The sequence below is a fragment of the Armigeres subalbatus genome, chromosome 3, assembly GCF_024139115.2.
Source record: "Armigeres subalbatus isolate Guangzhou_Male chromosome 3, GZ_Asu_2, whole genome shotgun sequence".
NCBI lineage: Eukaryota > Metazoa > Arthropoda > Insecta > Diptera > Culicidae > Armigeres > Armigeres subalbatus.
Genome location: NC_085141.1, coordinates 78,880,468 through 78,900,395, shown reverse-complemented (window position 1 = coordinate 78,900,395; position 19,928 = coordinate 78,880,468). Strand labels below are relative to the sequence as shown.

Here is a 19,928-nt window from a genome sequence, read left to right as displayed (position 1 = left end):
AAAATGACAGTTGTGCGTTGCTTCCGTATCGTGTGGTGTGCCCCCGAAAACGCGAGCACTTTTAAACTTGGATTCCGTCAGGAGTGACCTTAACGGAGAATGTTTAACGGAACGTGTAAAGTCATTCAAGCCTTATATGATGGAATTGTGCGTATCAGAAGACGTGTTGCTAAGGGGAGAGAGGATCGCCCTTCCATACTCTCTACAGGATCGCATTCTAAATCTGGCACATGAAAGATATCCTGACATTTTCGTAATATATCGGCGCTTGAGACAAAAATTCTGGTGGCCCAGTATGGATAAACAAGTTGAAATATTTGTCAAACGCTGCAAAGAATGTTCCCTGGTATCCTCTTTATCTCCGCCGGAGCCATTGATTCGAATTAAAATGCCGGATAAACCATGGATCCACATCGCTATTGACTTTATAGCGCTAATGATTCAAGCACTACAAGAAACATTTTTCCGTTATGGAATACCGGAAACAATGAAGACAGATAATGTTTTTTTTTATTTGAGTGATTTTTAAGATTAACAAAGTTCATCACTTAAGACAGATAATGGTCCGCAGTTCGCGAGTTAAGCAATGGATCAGTTCTGTGAAGAATTTGGAATTAATTTAATGAAAACCTCACCATATTGGCTTCAAGCTAATGAAGAAGAGGAGAAAGCTAATAGAGCACTCAAAAAGCGACTTCAAATCAGTCAAGAAATGTCAATTGTCAATGTCCCGATTGGAAATGGGATCTTAGAATGTACCTTTTAATGTATAATTCCACACCTCACACCACCACTGAAGTAGCTCCATTAGCGTTAATGTTCGGAAGGGTTCTCCGTGACAAACTACCCGAAATGCGTACGTTAGGGACCAAGTTGGTAGAGGACGTAATGGACCACGACCGTGAAAAGAAGCTGAAAAAGACAAACGCAGACATGCCCAACCGAGTCAAATTATTGCTAAGCGTGTGATTAAGGCCAATAAGTCATCCAGTAATTTCAGTCCCGAAGGATTTAGAAGTGCTGTATCGGACTGGTTCCAATGTTGCAGTAAGATCAAAAGATTCTGGAAGAATTCTACATCGGAACGTGTTTCACCTTAAACCTGTTGTATCTGGTTATCATACAACGGACCAAGCCAGTAGCAGTGCTCAAGAAACTACTGAAGATTCGGCAGCAACATCAAGCCACCAAGCAGCTCTGGAAACAACATTAGGAGATTCAAATTCAGAAACAGTAGTTCTCAAACGGATACCTCAACGAGCTCTTCGGCAGCCTAGGTATTTAAATGATTTTCAAGTGAATATGGTTCGAAACATGAAAGAAAAGGAGGTAATGTAGAATCGATAACGGGTAGCCGTTACCTAAATGAAAAGGGGTTGCAGATATTTGAATTATTTAAATGTAAGCTAATCATTGTAGTCAAGGAATACATTCGATCTCTTCTGAAGTTGCATTAATAGAATTCAGTCGTGTTTTATTAAACAGTCCGAAATATAACACTGATCTGGGTAATTACCAAGGTTTGGGAGGGTGCGGTTCTGCCGCAGGAGTGGATGGAAGGTGTGATACGCATATGATACAGTTGATCGAGACCAGCTATGGCAACTAATTCATGAACACGGATTTCCAGATAAACTGATACAGTTGGTCAAGGCGACGATGGATCGGGTGATGTGTGTAGTTCGAGTTTCAGGAGCTTATTCGAATAGCCTTCATCAGACAGAAGAGGGAAGCAAAGCAATTCGGACTAGTCATTAACACGTATTTTGAACTCCGTGAAACGCTCTGATTGAATAAAGTTTACTGTTGTACCAAACTGACTATCTGCAAAACGCTCATGAAAGACCAACGCGCACTTGGAGTTTTCGAAAGGAAAGTGCTGTCCACCATCTATGGTGGGGTTCAAATAGCCTACGATAAATATGTGGTCTCCAGTTAGCCTTGTGAGTAAAGGCGTAGGATTGACAATCCGGAGATGGCTAGTTCGATTCTCGGTCCGGTCAAGGATGTTTTCGCGTGGTAAACATTCTCGACATCCTGGGCATAGTGTATCCATTGTACTTGTCACACAAGAAACATACCTACTCATGCAATGGTGGCGGCATAGAAAAGCTTTCAATTAATAACTGAGAAAATGCTATCAACAGAAAGTTGAAAAGTAGACCAGGGCCCTGTAGCATAATCAGACTAATAATATTAGCTACAAGTTACAAGTTACAAGTCAACAAATTACAAGTACTTGTAATTTGCGTCGCATAATAATGTTTTGCCAACTAATAATATTAGTACTTGTATTATTAGTAAGGTTGAAATTACAAGTCCGTCAGGTTCATTTACCTGTCAAAATTCATCCGACAGTTCACTGTCAATGCGGAGGTAAACGGTTTGTTTACGTTTGTTTGCAAATTTGCAGATAGAATATATATTTTGACTGCGATAGGTATGCACAGAACACTCTCTGTAAATTTATTGATTCCGCGTTTTAAGCCGGCTTCGTGGAATTTTTAACCAAGCCAATGTAATGTACACTGGAGTCGTTTTTATGTGGTCTTTGGGATTGACTTAAGTTTTAATTAAGGCGATTTGTAAGGTACGCGAACGTATGCTCCATGACAAATCGAATCCCGCTAGATTTGTTTGTTGTGGGGTTTTGAAGAGGGTTTAATTTACGTGTATTGTGAGACTTGTGCGGGTTTAGGTTTTGCTTCTAATTTGCTTATGAAATTTGGACGATTTCTTTTTTAGTTCAAAATACTAACTGATGAAAATATCGTCATAAATTCTACTTAGAATTTAGGTAGTTTTTCCGTTTTTCTTTTCTTTCCCATGATCGTTGTCAAACATAAAGCAATATGCATGATCTTAAACGAGATTGTTTAGTATAATAATACTACAATAATACAAACTTCAGTAAATTAATATATTCTCAATTTTGAGATGGATAAAGTCAACTTTGGGTATACTAAACTTAGCTTTGGTTAATATGTTTTAAGTGGATTAAGTTAAACTACTAAGTGTTACGAAACTAATTTCACTCAAAATTGGGATATTGGTCCAAAGTACGGATTTGAGCTAAACAACCCACTTTTGAGTAGTGTAAGGTTTCTGTGTACTGTATAATTTAATGATCTCCGTTCCTCCATTTGAATACTTGATGTCAGCACTTAAAGTACTTCTACTATATTTAAAGTCATTTGAAAATTTTCTTAATTCTCAGTGTTATATCGGAACGAGAAATTTATTCTTAGTGCACAGTATTTCATTATATGGTAATTTGAAGCAACTAGAATAATAGTTTCTTTCTCTGTTAAGTCGTTAAAAACAATTAAACGATGCATGATTGCTTTGCACAGCTAAAATAATAAAATAAAAGCTACTTGTAAATTAAATTACAGCACCATTCATACTTGTAAAAGAAACTACAAGCCAACGCTAATAATTTCTACTTGTATTTTCTTTATGCAACAGTTACTTGTAAATTCCACTAATATTATTAGTGCGGTTTACTTGTAATATTAGTCTTGTAAATTCATACTTGTAGATTCATTATGCAACAGAAAAATACAAGTTACAAGCTACTCTACTAATATTATTAGTAAAGTTTCGATTATGCTACAGGCCCCAGGATTCAGTTGGAGTGTACTGCCGTCCGAAGCATTGCTGTCCCATGTCATTTTTAGTTGATGGCCTTCTTGCTGCCCTGATGGTCAACAAAAGAGTCCATCAATGGATTTAAGGATTGCTGGAAAGCCTAGCCATGATGTCTGATAGAGAAATAACTTGTCTGAGAAAATGTGACACCGCCAGCACAGTGGGAATGCCATCTTAAAAAAAACGATATGGGACAACTATGCTTAGCACGGCAGTGTAGCGCCATAGACCTGTGCAGGAGTTCATGAAATTCACTCACCCGATGGATTTTGACATTTGAGCGGGTCGTCTTTTCGAACAAAAGTTCATTTTGCGTTCATTATGCGACCCGCTCAAACGTCATAATTTCTTGGGGGAGTTCATTTTGCGTTAGTCTATAGAAAAAGGAGAAAAAGATGATGTTGAGAAGGCGAATGAACGCCAAGTTGCATCAGCTGTTGGGATAACCGCCGATGTGAAATATTCAGTTCAAAACGTAAACAAACTCGCTAGCTATTTCATACAGAAATCCAAGATAGCTGAGTCACAAATTTGACGGATCGGAATACCTGTAAGAATGTAGGAATGTATTCATCTTTGTCAAAAAGTTATTAACAACATTTTTTTATGAACAGTTATGGAGAAGCGTGGTAATATAAACATCATTATTCAAAGCGTCAGTTTATTCTGTCAAAAAAGGTTCCCCCAAACACACGCGACAAGATTCTATCGCTTGGCGACGATAGTTGATAAATGCAAAAGCTTCAATGATCATAGTAGCTGCTTGCTGATAATATGAAATTATTTCCAGTCTTGCGCTTCATTAGGAACATGCCTTTTTAATCCGTCGCATTAGCTGCATAAACAAATGAATAATATCTACTTTTGTTTTGATTCTGAGATCAGTCGTTGCCAATCTTTGATCATCGTCCGATGTACAAAATCTTTTTCATTTCGAATTTGGAAAAATACTTAACTAGTCCTATTTGAAAGCGTTTGATTTTTACAAAACATCTTTTTTATAAGAGTTGACAATTAGTTCTCTTCGTCACCTTTCTGATCTTTGTTGCGAAATTTTTTGTACATTTTAAACTTAGGTATTAACGGCAAATAGGGTATCAAATAAGCCTTGTGAGTAAAGGCGTAGGATTGCCAATCCAGAAATGGAGAGTTCGATTCTCGAACCGATCTAGGATGTTTTCTGGTGGAAAAATTCGCGACACCCTGGGCATAGTGTACCCTTGTAGTTGTCATGCAAGATACATACTTATGTAATAAGAAAAGTTTTCGATTAATAACTGAGGAAATGCTAATAGTTGGAAAGTAAGCCAAGTTCCAGTTGGAATGTAGAGCGACGGAAAAAGAAGATTAATAGCAAATAAACTGAAATATAATAATGAATATTTTCCTTTGTAAAGCGAAAGAGTACAACTTTCAGATAAGCGTATGATGATCCTGTTTTATCGTAACTGACAATAATGAACACGTTGGGCAAATTGGCACAAACATCAAACACACAAATTTCGATGAGTTTTCTTTGTTAAACAATTGAAATGAGATCGATCACAACACCTACTGAGAACATTTCTATTATTTGTCTCATATATTTGTGAAAAATATAATTTCGGAGCGAAATTTAATTCCGAAAATTCCACGAGTACCCAATAAAATCGATTATAATTGAAATATAATAAGACATTCCTGTTAGCAACGTAGCTCTTATACCATTGATCTCCATTTAACAATAAACTGCTATTTCAAGTTTGTTTACAATATTAATTAACGTCGAATAGAATGAAGCCATAAAACCCCGAAATCACTTTTTTCCTCAATGCGCTCAACACACGATCAACAAATTTTTATTTCACAGCTAGAGTAGCAATTTCCAACATAACCCGTTGCACTTTAGGTAGGGGGTGTGTGTGCTTGTTAAATGTTGCGTAGCGTGGGCGAGAATTTTCTCTCGCTATTACTTAATAAACCGTGCGTCTCCATCCGCTCAGTCAACCTCCACAATGAATTCTATATTCGGATTCGCACTTTTTTCTCGGAATCCTTCGACTTCTCACCGTTGTTGACGTATTTCACAACCCGGATGCAATTCCCCCAAACACTCTCCATTTCCCGCCCCAAAGCGATGATAATCACCTGCAAAGCTAGCATCGGAATCTGAGCTGTGTTTCCGACAGTCATGGTGTTGGCTCGCTGCTGAAGAGAAAATCTGCGAAATTGAATCGCGCATGGCATGTGAGTTGTGCTCCAATGGGGGGTAGGAAGAGGGTGGTGCTTGCGGCTCAGCAACGGTCTGAGCGGGTGGATAGGTCCGGCGCTCCCGCGCTCGTGAACTTGATCCCGCACGACAGACGAAGAACCCACTCTTTAATTGATCCGATCGCGTAAACTGATGTGCACTATTTTACCAATTGAAACGACTGAAATGTATTACAGTCCATTCAGTGGGATCTTTTAGGTCCGTTTTATCACAGTAAATAGTTAGAATAATGCTTGGAATTAAAATCGATGAATGAACTGGCACTGTTTTTATTCTTTTAGGTAAGGTAGGACGGATTTTTCAGATTTTCACTGGCGCGATTTTTTTCCCGCGAACCGAAGTGCTAACCGATAGAGTTTTGCGAATATACTGAAAAGATTATTTTCCGACCGGTACGGCTTATATATGAAGAGAGAGACCGAGCCGCCGCGGAGAGAATGTGAAACGTGGCTGAGATTACGCGGGAGTTTGTAGATCGAGTAGATACTACGAGTATTCGCGGGATTGGTGGCGGTCGCGAAAATTTCGTTCACGAGTTTGCGCGATCAAGCTAAAACCCATATCGCATGCTCGTTCGACTATCGATCGTTTTCGGGTCGGAAAAACGAAATGACCGGGAGAGATATTGTTATCAAGTGGATATACGCAGCCACGGGGCCGTTTATAGCTCACCGGTGAGATGCTAGGCTACAAAGTAGAGTATGCCGAAGGTGGATGGATTCGAATGCGGATCCTGGTTTGAAATTTTTTGTCGACATTCCATAAATTCATATTGTATCAAATTAATGAATTTATTTAATATATGCACAAGCACATAAGTAGCTCAGAAACCTTGAGTTAATAACTGTGGAAAAGCGTAGTGAACACATAGCTAGGAGGTGGCAATGTCCTAGTTGGAGGATGAAATGCCAGTAATAAAAGATAGAGAAATTCACGTAGATCACTATGGATGTAAAAATAAATAAAAGGGACACAACTTTATTCCCTTTATCGGCAGTTAACTTTTGACTCATATTTGTTTGAGCAATATGGATCAATGGACCATATTATGTACACGAGGGCAGATCGAATTTAAAAAATGTTCGTAAATTCCAACTAGCATACGTCTATAGCTTCAGTAATAATTCAGTAACGATTAATTCAGTAGTCTGGGCAAAATTTCAAGAAATTCGGTGGAAATTTAGAGGTGACGCAAATGCAATTTATGTTTATATCAAAAATTTTATGGGAAAAATATAAAATTGGTTTAAGTCCTCCTACAACTGTATTAGCCCACACAGTAATAAAATGTTACAGCATATATGATGTAACAAAAAGGCTCCGTTGAATTCGACTCATTTTTCCATCACTTTTGAAAATTACTGGTCGTCGTTACTATGAAACTTGTATTCAATATTGCTTACAAGAAAAAGTTGGATGTAAAATTACTGGTCGTCGTTACTATGAAACTTGTATTCAATATTGCTTACAAGAAAAAGTTGGATGTAAAATTAGTGACTATTGAACACAAAAATATGGGTTCAAATATTTCCATAGCGTGTATTTTTCAAAAATGTTAACTGCGCAGCCTCCGATTTTAGTATTATATAAACGAAACCAGCGATTACATCATTCATTTCAAGTTGATTTGTCACTGCTAAGTTGAGGCTAATTTTACCAAACAAAAAGATTGGGGTTGTAGGAATTCATCACGATTTGACAGTTGCAGGAAGGCTTGATTTTTTTGGAATGTTTTTCCCATATAAATTTCCATTTAAACATAAATTGCCTTTACGTCACCGCTAAATCACCATCAAATTGCATGAAAGTCAATCATTTTTTATACTAAAATTTAATTTTGAATATTGTATAGTATTTATTTCACACATATAGAAAAATCCGCTGAAATTTACGCTAAAAATCACGCACATAAATGGAACGCCATTATTAGCGTAATTCCACATGGGATATTGCCTAAATGTCTACAATTTTTGACGTGAATCGTCAATATTGAATACAAGTTGTAAGCAATCTTGTTAGCAAGAGGACCATTTCAGCGTATAGACCAATGCAAGATCTTCACTTAACGTCAATTATTTGACAGTTCACAGAGCTTGTTTACAGGGTGTTAGAAATAAAATCGATCAGCTGGAAATAAAAATTAGTAGTTTTCTTTCAAAATCATTTTGATCCGAATATTCTAGTAATATGCTTTGATTCCTACTATTAATCCACCACAGCAGACATCAATATTCTTAATTAATCGCAAAACAGTTTTTCCGGAAGCTGCTCCAGAGACCCTCCAAGTCCCTGTAAACAAGCTCTGTGAACTGTCAACCTACGGCATCATGCACTGGACTATGATGGCGTAAATTTCCGCATGTCGGGTTTCACGTGCTGTTTATTTTTCATTATTTTTTTGAAAAATACATTGAAAACATTGAAAAGTCTGCATGAAATTTGAATTCATAAGATTTATTCAACAAATATATTTTCAAAATAAATTTATAAAAATGTAATAAGCGTTTTTATTTTAAACATTCAACGAATAATGAACATCGAATTAACTACCAATATTTTTATTCTTGAAGCTATCCTTCATATAATTTCATGTTATGTACTACACAAATCCAACAATATTATCAAGCGCTCTCATTTTGAACGATATTATTATTTCAAAGGCAATGCAACAATTGTTTTTGCTGTTTTCTTTTTCAAATCTCAATTTTCAAAAGATTTGAAATAGTTTTAACAAACAAAGATGATTTGCATAAAATTAACAAAATTTTCCAGATTGTTTTTTTAACTATAAACTAGAATTATAATTAACGAAATACAATAAATTAAATAAGTAATAAAAAATAAATTTAGTTACACAAAATTCCCATCTTTTAGTTCATAAAAAAAGCCAAGCCCAGGACCACAGTGCTTCAGCGTCTTGAACGATCTGAACTCGTTATTTTCTGCCGAGTGTGCTGGGCCATGTGATGCGGTGTTATTATTCTACCCTCGCTGAAGGAGTTTATTTTGACCATGTTTTTGCTCAGCACTTTGAAGTTTTCGTGCTTTATTTATGAACATTCACTGCCATCTGACTGTGTGACGATTTTTGCCACCTATTATGGGGATGGTTGGCGGGATGGGGGCGCGGATTGCGTTTCGCTTATCGTTGTGTATTATGAGAATAATCACGAGTTCTGATGGCGTAGGCTACTCAACATCAGTATATTTTGTGCAAACTGATGCAGAGAAGATGTGAGATTTTTCGCATTCGGTGCAGTTTTTATTGTCTCTAGTTCGATGACCAGCCTTACACGCCATGGCAACTGCATTTTCAAACCACAAGAAGACGCGCTTCGGTTCGAACTCTTATATAACAACAAAGAAATCCATTCAAATTTGTTTCATTAATTTGGGATTAATCCTTCGGTTAGATTCAACAATGACCACGAGATCTGTCACCAGTTGGTATCGGATATAATAAAAATATTTCGCGTAAGATAATGCCCGAGTATCTACGGAAAATGCGAATACGGGAGAGCACGAATATTAAGCACTACGAGACTGACGTCTCGGCGCCGAAAATAACTATTTGATGAGAAAATATTGGCATCCACGAGCGAGACACCATCCCTCTGTCTGAACTGAACTGCTACGGTATGGATGCGGCACGTCGAAAATTGTTGTACGATGAAAGTGCGAACTAACCACATGGCATCTACCCTTCCTCTATCCACGTAGTTATGTATACTGTTGGCTTAGATTCTAGTATGAGCGTGTGAGTTTCTTGCTCTCTTAGTCATTCAATGACGTCTCAACTGGAGGTAATCTTCGCTATACATTGTATTTGCTCGTTCATAGGATGCATTAGAGTTATCAGTGCCTTTCGGCCCATTTTTATCTCATGATTACAGTGTTGTTAACGGAAAGGCAGAAACATCGATGTGATACAATTTACACCTGCCCGTTTATCTTATTAGGTTCACGTTGTAAATGATTCATGCTAATTCATAGTCTGCACGAGAATAGCCGGAAATAACCAGAATATTAAGTACAAATGTTTGATAATATGAATATAAATGAGGAAAAAAAATGACACATAGCATTTGAAAAGAGTTCATTTCTCAGTTTCCAAAATGACATCTGTACGTCAGCAGAAAATTCATTTGATTTTCTACATGTATGCACTTTTTTAGGGCGTTTTTTTTCGAACCAGCACATGAACCGGATCCCGAAGCTGGAAGATGTGTCCGTCACTGAACCGCATGTGGATAAGGTAGCTTTATTTATCGCGAATGCAACCTCTTCCACTGTTACGTTGTCTATTTACAACGTTTTTTTGCCCGCCAGCTTTTTGTCACGTACAACCGACTGCGTCCGGTTTTCTGAGTTAGGACTTTCCTTTGAAACTTCGATAAAGTTATCATTCGAGGTTTCCGTTGGTACTTGTTCTTCTTCCTTTCCAGCTCCAACGTAGCGTATGTTGTACTTTGCTCTTGCTTAAGAGGTTTTTTTTCGCGCTTATTGAGAACAGGGCAATCTCGCCGATGACATACTATTTGACATAAGAAGCATGTATCCTTCAGTCCGTCGTAGAATATTCTTCCCATTGAACCGGAGACGTTTATGGATTGAGAAATGCTTTCCCGAGTTCCTTATGTACATCACGAATACCAGTGGACAGGTGTCTCAAGCCTAAATCCGAGGGAAATTTCTTTCGTACTACACGATCCACGTAAGTAAATTACATTCGGCCTGGCATGATCTATGCTATTGATGCATCATACCCATATTGATTTAACACGGATTCAAATAAACACCTATGGTGTTTTCCAGATCAACGCAGAACCTAAGTCCTTTATTACTTCAGCGAGTAACTGCTCGAGTGCCGCGATATTCAGGGTGGACTACTCAAATAGTCCCCGGCGGCGGATCTATCCTACTCCGACAAGAAATTCTCCGGCGGTGGAAGCTCTCTCGCCCTCTGTGGACTCAGTCGCTGTCAATTCGCTCTGTGTTCGCTGGGCTCCGTTACAAGTTCTTTCCCGAGTACCACAATTCAGTCGGATTTAGCTGTGGGAACTCATATATGACTTGTTTTAGTCATACATAAGTTGTAGCAACTCGCCTGTGACAAGTGTGCTGCTGTTAGGATGTTATCTAGGATGGCTGCTGTTTGAAAGTGCGATACTACCTTTTTGATAACACCCCAAATAGCTCCATCACGACCATTTTCATTGACAATTTTCTCCACGTTCAGAGCTGGCATCTCTATTCGTACGATCTCGAACCTCGGACATTCGAATAGGACGTGTTCAGGCGTTTATTCAGCATTTCCATATTTGTGGCAGCATAGTGATAATGTGCGTGACTGAAGGGATACTGAATGCTTCCTAAAACACCCGTGTCCTGACAGGAACTGCGTCAGACAGGGTTTGCGAAAATCGCTCTCAATAGATAATGAACAACGATAAAAGAAAGGCAAAAACTGCTCCGAATTATAACAAGCTATGATAACAAATTTATCAAACTTGAATACAAATGCGAAAAAACAAAATCGGATGGGCAGCTGCCACAGAGAAGTGATTCTCACTTTGTTCTCGCTCATTCTTTTGGATTCAATCCCTGACGTCAGTTGAAAGCCTATTCCGGCGTGCTCGTCACATTTGAGATGAGCTGATGAGTTCACCTACCATCGTCAGCGTTATCCCACTCATGTTGCCTTTTGGCCATTGACTCTATTCTTGCTGTCTTTGTCTTTATCTAATATCCTTTCTATGGTAGTACTCAATATCCTCAGTCAGTATTATGCCGATGGGGATCATTCCGGCGATCACACGTGCTGCCTCCAATGATATGGTTCAATAGGCGCTTGGTTACGCTTGGTTTTTAGCGCATTACCCCACGCGGGTTCGACACACAGTGGGTCTAAGATGCGACCAAAGGCTATCATAATCCACGTTTGATGCTAAGTGGATGGGAGAATTATCATTTAATCACAAATGTAAAGGTAACAGGGATAGCAATGGGTTATACAAGTGGAATTGGCACCATACAAATTTGTATCCCTTTCCGTCACCAAGCTAAATAAAATCGGGAAGATTGTGTGGTTCAAAGTTTATTGTTTTCAACGTACGAGTTGATATGATTTGTTTCGTAAGTCTGTACACGGTTTTCGAGACGCTCTTCAAAATCCTACATAAGTACACAGGGACACGCATACTATGCAGTGCTACGGCTATGGCCTTCTAGCTAGCGCTGTTAAACGCGTTCTTAACATCGATCGTTACCGCAGCATGAGCATGAGCATGAGATGACCGTACAATTCGTAGTTGCTACTCCGTGATTGACCTGAACTAGCGGAATTGCACAGGGAACCAACAGATGGAACTTGGGATTAGAACTCCATCCTCAATGTGCACGTTCCGAAAGCTCAACTTTTAATGGGTCAATAACGGCGTCGGCCACGTCCTTACGATCATCTAGGGAAGGGAAGCAATGTTAATGTATCAACCGTTGTTTTAGAGACCAACGAATCGTCTGCATCTCTACGGTTGTTACGGGAAGGAGTATTGTAAGTAGGGGAAGGAAGTGTCATTACTTAGATCAGGATTCACCTTGGTAAGTGATGTAATCCAAGTAACTAGCATGTTAATGTTGACGCGAGAACAAAGTATAGATCGGTTACAACATATTTTGTTGTGTTCTTGTTCACCCAACGTAAGGGCAGACAATCAATCGCTCCGGTAGCGCTATTGCTAATTAATCTTAAGTGTCCGCGATAATCAGTTATCGTGATTGTTTTCCCGAGTAGCACACTTGTCATATACCTGTCACTGTAACTCATATGTGACCAAATCCAGTTATATTGGAGTTGCTGCAACAAAATCGAGCTGAATTGTGCTACTAGGGTTATATTCATCTAACGCGTGTAAAAATAATCTATATTTTAGCGATACTTAAATCTAAACTAGAACAATTATTTCACGAAGCTCGAACAAATTTTTTTATTTCGAACGTCAAAAAATTTGCCTTTCGGACCTCGGACGGTTTTTGCATATTAACACGAACCATTTGCATTTCAGTACAGTCATATGGCGGGAAGATGATCATTGAGACGAAGATGATTATTTGATTGAAGGACCTAATTTTTTCATGAAATGGTGGTCTAGTAGATCAAAAATTATAATCTGTTTAAATAATGTTAGAGCTAGGTAGAAAATCCGAGTTTTTCGATTATAATCATAAAAGTGTAGTTCGTGAAAGAAAGACATAGATAGTCATAAATGACGCTATTTTCAACATTTATTCAAATAATCTAGTGTATCTTGACGGCTAGGTCATAATGATTTTAGTAGAGTTGTCTTGATCAACTTCACCCCAAACCAGATTACTCAAAAAATTTGTGATAATTTAATTTATTAAAATTAAAATTTAAACACACATTGTTATTGCATGTTTTGTCTTAAAAGTGATCATTTTCCCCCCAGATGACGGTACTTGAATATATTGATCTCGGAGTACGAACGAAACGCGGAGAACACTTATAGGAACTTAGATAATTTGTACAATACACAAAAAAAATTACACGTATCCAATATACAAGATCATCTCGAAGAATGAAAGGCAAATGTGGCTATCATCCATTTATTGACTTACACTGAGAATTCTGGTAAGATATTAAATGTATAATACCAAACAAAGAAAAAACGTGTACTCATGGCCAGTGATGTCATTTCACTGGGGATTAACACTAGAGTGTAAGAGATTCTATCGAAATGAGGATAAAAGAATCAAAGCGCAGCGAGTAAAATTAACCTTCTGCTGTGAGTGATCCGGTATGCGTGCGTAAGAGAACGCTTGCGTAGAGAAATCAAGGCAGCGTACACCCACTCACCACTCTAGAGAATTGAATTTTATGTGCACTCAGGTTCTCTCACTTCAGTGAGATCCTCAGTGTGCCTCACTCCAGTGTACCACTGCAGTGATATCACCACAGAGTTGCGCCCGAACGATTCTGCTGTTTAGTTATTCGTTCCCTGCTCGATGTTGTGATGAAGGACTCGCATGAGTCGCATGCAGAACGTACGGATTCCGGAATCAAGGTGAAACGGGTACGCTGTATGAAAGTATCAACAGCAGCAATCGACTGTGACATAAAACGCTACTATTTTAAATTATACGTAGCGACTGTGTAGCGTTGTTAAAAAGATTTTATGAACCATTTCGGTTGCTATTCTTCGTTTCGATCTATCTTTCGGATTGCTAAAGTATAGCGATAAAAGAAATGCTATTGTAAACAAGTACCACATTAACTGCGGTATTTAAATAATTTAATAATTTAATTTTGTGAATCTGAAGAATGAGCAGAGTTGATAGTCATAGCGTTGTAAACAAGGATGTTTTTGATCATTTGGTAATTTTGGCTCGATCACTTAGTAGTTCATCAATAACTCATTGCAGGGTTCAAAATGTAATGAATGGTGTACTTCTTGCAAAGGTTTTTCTACAGCTCTGTCGAATTGTTCGTTGTTTAAATTTCACTAATAACGGAGTCAAAGCGTGAGTTGCAGTAACCTGATCCAAATTATTGAAATTTGGTTATCATTTGTTATAAGTTACTGAAACTAGCGCATTAACTTCGTTATCAGGATAAAAGACACAATAGTGGAGGAACTGAGCACGTTCAGCCACTATTTCTTTGCATACACTGAGTCTACTTTATTCCACTTATCTTAAGTGTGCATTCAAAAGCTCATCAATTATTTTTCAGACGCGGTACACCCACGACTACCGTTTTGCTTCGAATTGCCGGACGCTTCGAAAGCCGGACACTTCAATTGTTATTTGACTTTATATACCATCTCAACAAGTATTTTTTGGGTTACCAATGCAGAGAACGATTCTTGGACTTGAAACCATTTTAACAAAAGTAAGTAATCCGTGATCTGTGGTAAAAACTTGAAAATTAGAGGTAAAAGTTGAAAGCATGTCATAATCAACGGTGAATTTCGTTTTTCTTAGAATGCAGCTTAAGACTCAACATTAGAAAAACCAAGCTCATATTTTCTATATTCTATCATTTGCAAGGGGTATTAGTAATTTATAAACATAGTATGATAGCACTCTTTTTCATGAATTAGAGAAATTGCTTGGGAATTCATAGCTTTATAATTTTTATTACATTTTCTGTATGTCCGGACTTCGAGGCAAGTTTTTACAATTGCTTCGATTTCCGGACATGATGAAATGATGTTAAATAACTGTTTATCAGTTAAGTTAATTGAAATCAAGTGATTAGTAATGAGCAAGCATAGTTACAATTTCATTAGATTTGAGTTGCTACACCCCACAAGGAACATTGCTTGCTCTCAGCTTATCGTTTTTTCCTTATACACATATTGTTAATGGTATCACTTTATTAATTGCACACAAGTAGCAAAACTTGCTTTCAGTTTCTAGTGAAAGGTTGTCTTCAAACGTATTTTTTTTAACCATTCACATTTTTGTAGAAAAAAAAGTTCATAAAACTAGCTTTTTTACAGAATTGTATAAAAAGACACGTTGTGAACGACACCCGTCAAATAAAAAAACTCAACATTTCTCGGGCACGCCCGGATTTATCAATCCACATGAATTCATTATTTCAATCGCTCCTTTCAATCCTTGATTTCTAATAGCAAACTGAAACGGATTTCAAAACACACATAAATACTACTAATGTCTATATTTCCAAGTATATCTTAACAATGATAAGATAATGCATAAATTTAATTCTCCGAATTCTCCGACAAAAAAATTAAAAGGTATTTGATTTATTTCTTATTTTTGTGATTTTTTCCGCAGTGAGCACGCAGGTTGATAAAAAGAATCGACGAATTTGGTGCCATATTTCTTTGTTTCGCGATGAGATGAATATATATTCAGTGAGATGGAAATCGGCACAGTTTCCTCTATCATATTTATTTTTGGTATTATTGTTTAGAAAAAAATTTTGCTCATCTATTGATTCTCAAGATCTATTGCAGCTTATCCACGCTGAATTTGAGAGGTAGTTTTGAAGAAAATATTTCATTACCCACAGACACGTCAAATGTCAAAAAAAAGTTCTACCTTGAAAAATGAAAGATGGTGGGAGAGAGATTGTATGAAATTATTAGATTCCCAATCCGGAGGTGAGCCAGCCAAGGGCTGAAAGCCTCCTTAATAAAGATACAAAAAAAAGATTCCCAATGTTGTATATTGCAGTTAAATTCTCCCCCTTGGTTTCAAATGCTGTTTTTTGGTAGTCCTGGTCAATCTCGGAGCAGAAACTTCGGATGGTACACACAACCGGGGGATGCCAGATTTCCATACAAATGTGTATAGAAAATTTACCTTACGGATTTATATTAATCGAGAAATATGAATGCTGTATCCTAGTTGTCTTTGAATGGATTAAATTGGCTATTTGAGAATCAATATAGGCCAAACTCGAAGTGTTCGGAAATTCGAAGCAAAATTGTCCGGTATTTGAAGCATCCCTTAAACTTTGTTCGGATTTCGAAGCAAGCGATGTTCAATATTTTCGATTATATTAGCTATTTCGTGCATACAAAATGTCATTTTCAGTATACTACAGAAAACTTGATAAGTTAATCTTGACAGGGTGTGCTATTACTCAGTGTCAAGTACCTGATTCCGTTTAAAATATTGAACTGAAAATTCAGAATCCTTTTTCCATACAGTTTTTAAAAACATATGCATTTTGCATTTCATATAATCCCCTCCCATAGATCGCATCACTCCCCAAAGTGAATCCGGATAAAATATCCTCATCCCAAGACAATCGTGGAGGTGCAGAGGTGCTCTCGATCTCTAGTAGCAACGAGAGTCGAACTAACAATCCTTCCTTTCCTATATGACCGTAAGGAGGTGGCCAGCGCCGTTATTGACTTAAAATACGTGAGCTTCTGAAACGTGTACATTGAGAATGGATAGCAAACCCCATGCTCCATTCATATCGTTCTCTGTGCAATTTCACACGTTCCAGTCAATCACGGAATAGCAACTACGAATTTTACGGTCATAATGCTCATGCTCAATTTTTAAAAACATATGCATTTTATCCATGTCCATGTTGGTGGGTAGCAAATCCTAAAAGTTTAAGAAGTTCTATTCTATTTCAAAGTCTTCTTAAATGTTTGCCTAATTAAATAGCAGATGCATAGTCAAAATACAATCATTTTGACTATGCATCTGCTATTTGCAATTTATGTGAAGACTATGAAAAAAACATGAAATATAAAATCCAACATTGAATATAGACAACTCCATAAAAAGTGTTCCTCCGATCCAATCCCACCGCATCGTCTTGTGAATCACAAAGCATTTACCTATGCGCTAGACCAGTGATCGCCAAATAGTGGCCTGCGGGCCGCATGCGGCCCTCGAAACCTTTTTCTGTGGCCCGCGAAGTATTTGATAATATACACTATATGTGGCCCGTTGATACCCCAGCAGCACACAGGTTACAGCAACTCATATGTAACCAGATTTAGTCGCAATGAAGTTGCTGCAACCATTTTTGTCTGACTTGTGCTGCTCGGATGAGCATGAGATGACACAAAAAGCCAGGGAATTTATCAAGTTCACAACATTATGATGTTTAAGCACCCTAAAGCAAGAATTATGTTATCATCATGATTCACTATATTCATCACTTCATAGATATTACGTAGGCCAACAGCAAACAACTTCGGGCTATAAAAATAGCTAATTCGTCCTTTTTTGTTCGCCGATTCAAACTAGCTAAATTTTGAACTTAAGATCAAAATATTGAAAACATTACCATTACACCACTCTGAGAATGCATTCAATATAAGTTAGGATTTAGCAAAATTCAATAGAAAAGTAGCATGATTCCTATCCCAATAAATTATTGACTATTAACGTAGGTACTTTACGCAACGAAAAATATTTTACAAAGTCAAGATTTTGTCCATGCTCCGATTAGTTGATGAATAAAAAATTTCAGTAAACTTCAATTGTTCGGAAATTTTTAAACACGGTAAATAGTGCGGAATGCATATTTAATCGATTTCTATTCAACACCGCTGGCAAGTTCACCAGGCTTCAAAATCATGTTTCTCGTTATTTGGCGCGACAAGTTATAATCAGTAAGGTCTCGTAATCTCACTTTTTATTTGTTAGATGACATAGAATTGGAAGATTCATTATTGTGGTTTCTATTAACGAGTTTTTGGGCCCTAGACCGGGTCACCTCGGGTAGGAATTGGACGATTTCCATTTTGACCGCTAAATAAAATTTTCAGAATAAATTAGAAAAAACTAATCAAAATCTTTTTTTTTTTTTGCATTTTCGCGCATGAATTTCGCATATTTGAATACCTTGAACAGATAAATTAAAGTTGAGGAATCGTTACTGTTTCGTAATGAACAATAATTCTTCAACAAAAGTTCAAAATCCTAAGATCAGACGACATATGCTCATTTAGAAAATAGCTTAAAATTGTTCTGCAAACTATGCTGAAGAGATGTTGTCGTCTCAAGCAGAGTGTAAAATAATCGAAAATTTTTGGTGAAGTCCATTTTGCTTCATTTGTCAGTTCACTTCCGACACATTCATAGTCGGCTCTGGACAGTCAATATTCAGTTGAATATTAGTCATTGAATATTTATGCACATTTTACAAATTGATAAATTATCTAAAATCTGAACACGTTTCAAATGAGTAAAGTGATTTATCACACATGACTGAATCCTATTTTCATCCGCCAGACACTTTCAACGGTAAACATCAGCATAAACAATGCTAATTATGTTTTTTTCTGCACATAGTAAACACACTCAGTGACAGTCGAATGAATGAGTTCGTGGAGTAGTCGTCTGACTATGTCATTCTATGTTTTGAATATTCATGCGATGTTTGTCAAAATTCGGACCGAAGTTGCTTCATGAAGATGAATATTTTAAGCTCTGGTCTCAAGTCCGCTGCCGCAAAAGTATCTGTTTCTATTATCTTAAAACCAGTTGGCTAAAAAACCCTAAGAATAGAATGTTCTTACAAACATATTATTTGAAGAAAACCCACGGCAACGAATTTGATTCTATTTATTGAATAGATATAAAATTCATTTCGATTAAACTTTAAATTTCTATGTAAAACAAATGTAAATAAATTGCGGCCCGCTTTAACAATTCAAAATTGCTGGGTGGCCCTTGGTAGTAAGAATGCTGGGGACAACTGCACTAGACCTAATATCAATGCAGCGTGCAAATAATTGCCTTGTGCGAAGAAATACGAAGCAAGAAGAAACAACATCTGCAGTCATTCCGATGCGCCGTCTATCCCAACGAACTGTTTCGCTCACTTCAGTTCGCACTGCAGTGCGCAATCTTCAGTGCGCACTGGTATAGTTCACTGAATTAGTTGACACTCAATCACTACAGCGCATCCCAGTGCTCTTTGTTCACGCTACAGTTTGGGACAGTGTGGAGTGCTTTGAATTGTGAGCGCAGCTTAGTTCATCGCTGCGCGCAGAAAAAGAGTGCAGTGATAATCAATGACGAGTGCGATGCTCTCAATTGTAGAAGAGTGTTGAGAGTAATCTGGCACTCGCTCTTTACTACACAGAGGAGAATGACAACACTGCTCATGGCTTATGATCCTGCAGAAGAAAAAAACAGAATCGGCAGTCATATAAATATCAAACTCGTCAAAAAATATATGTATGAATTATATAGACCTCAACATTTTCGTGTTCGTTCCTCGTTAGACAATCGGAAACAGTTGCAACACCGTACAATATTAGGGATGCCAGGTGATATTTTCGAATGTCTTCACAGTCGAGTAAAATGTCTTTAAATATCATCAACATTAAAACTCATCAGCGAAAAATAGAACGAATTTTTCTTTGAGCCAAGATCTTTCTAAAATTCCTATATAGCCTTAATCGTTACACATAGATAAGTAGGGTGATTCATTCCGATGCCCTACACTGCAATAAAAAAGGTTTCACACAGAAGACACTAAAGTATTCTCTTT

General features: G+C 37.5%; 1 protein-coding gene across 2 annotated transcripts in view; it reads right to left on the bottom strand.

Annotated features, from left to right (window-relative positions):
* Positions 1-19,928, bottom strand: part of LOC134225771 (b(0,+)-type amino acid transporter 1) — a 261,977-nt gene that overhangs the window by 87,166 nt on the left and 154,883 nt on the right. Inside the window, exon 1 of one of the 2 annotated variants that reach the window (XM_062706125.1) lies at positions 5,779-6,279. The exons of the other annotated variant lie outside the window; for it this stretch is intronic. Coding sequence (XP_062562109.1) covers positions 5,779-5,872 — 94 coding nt within the window. The 5' untranslated portion in view covers positions 5,873-6,279. Of the gene's footprint in view, positions 1-5,778; positions 6,280-19,928 lie in introns of those variants that run through there. 2 annotated transcript variants of the gene reach the window in all.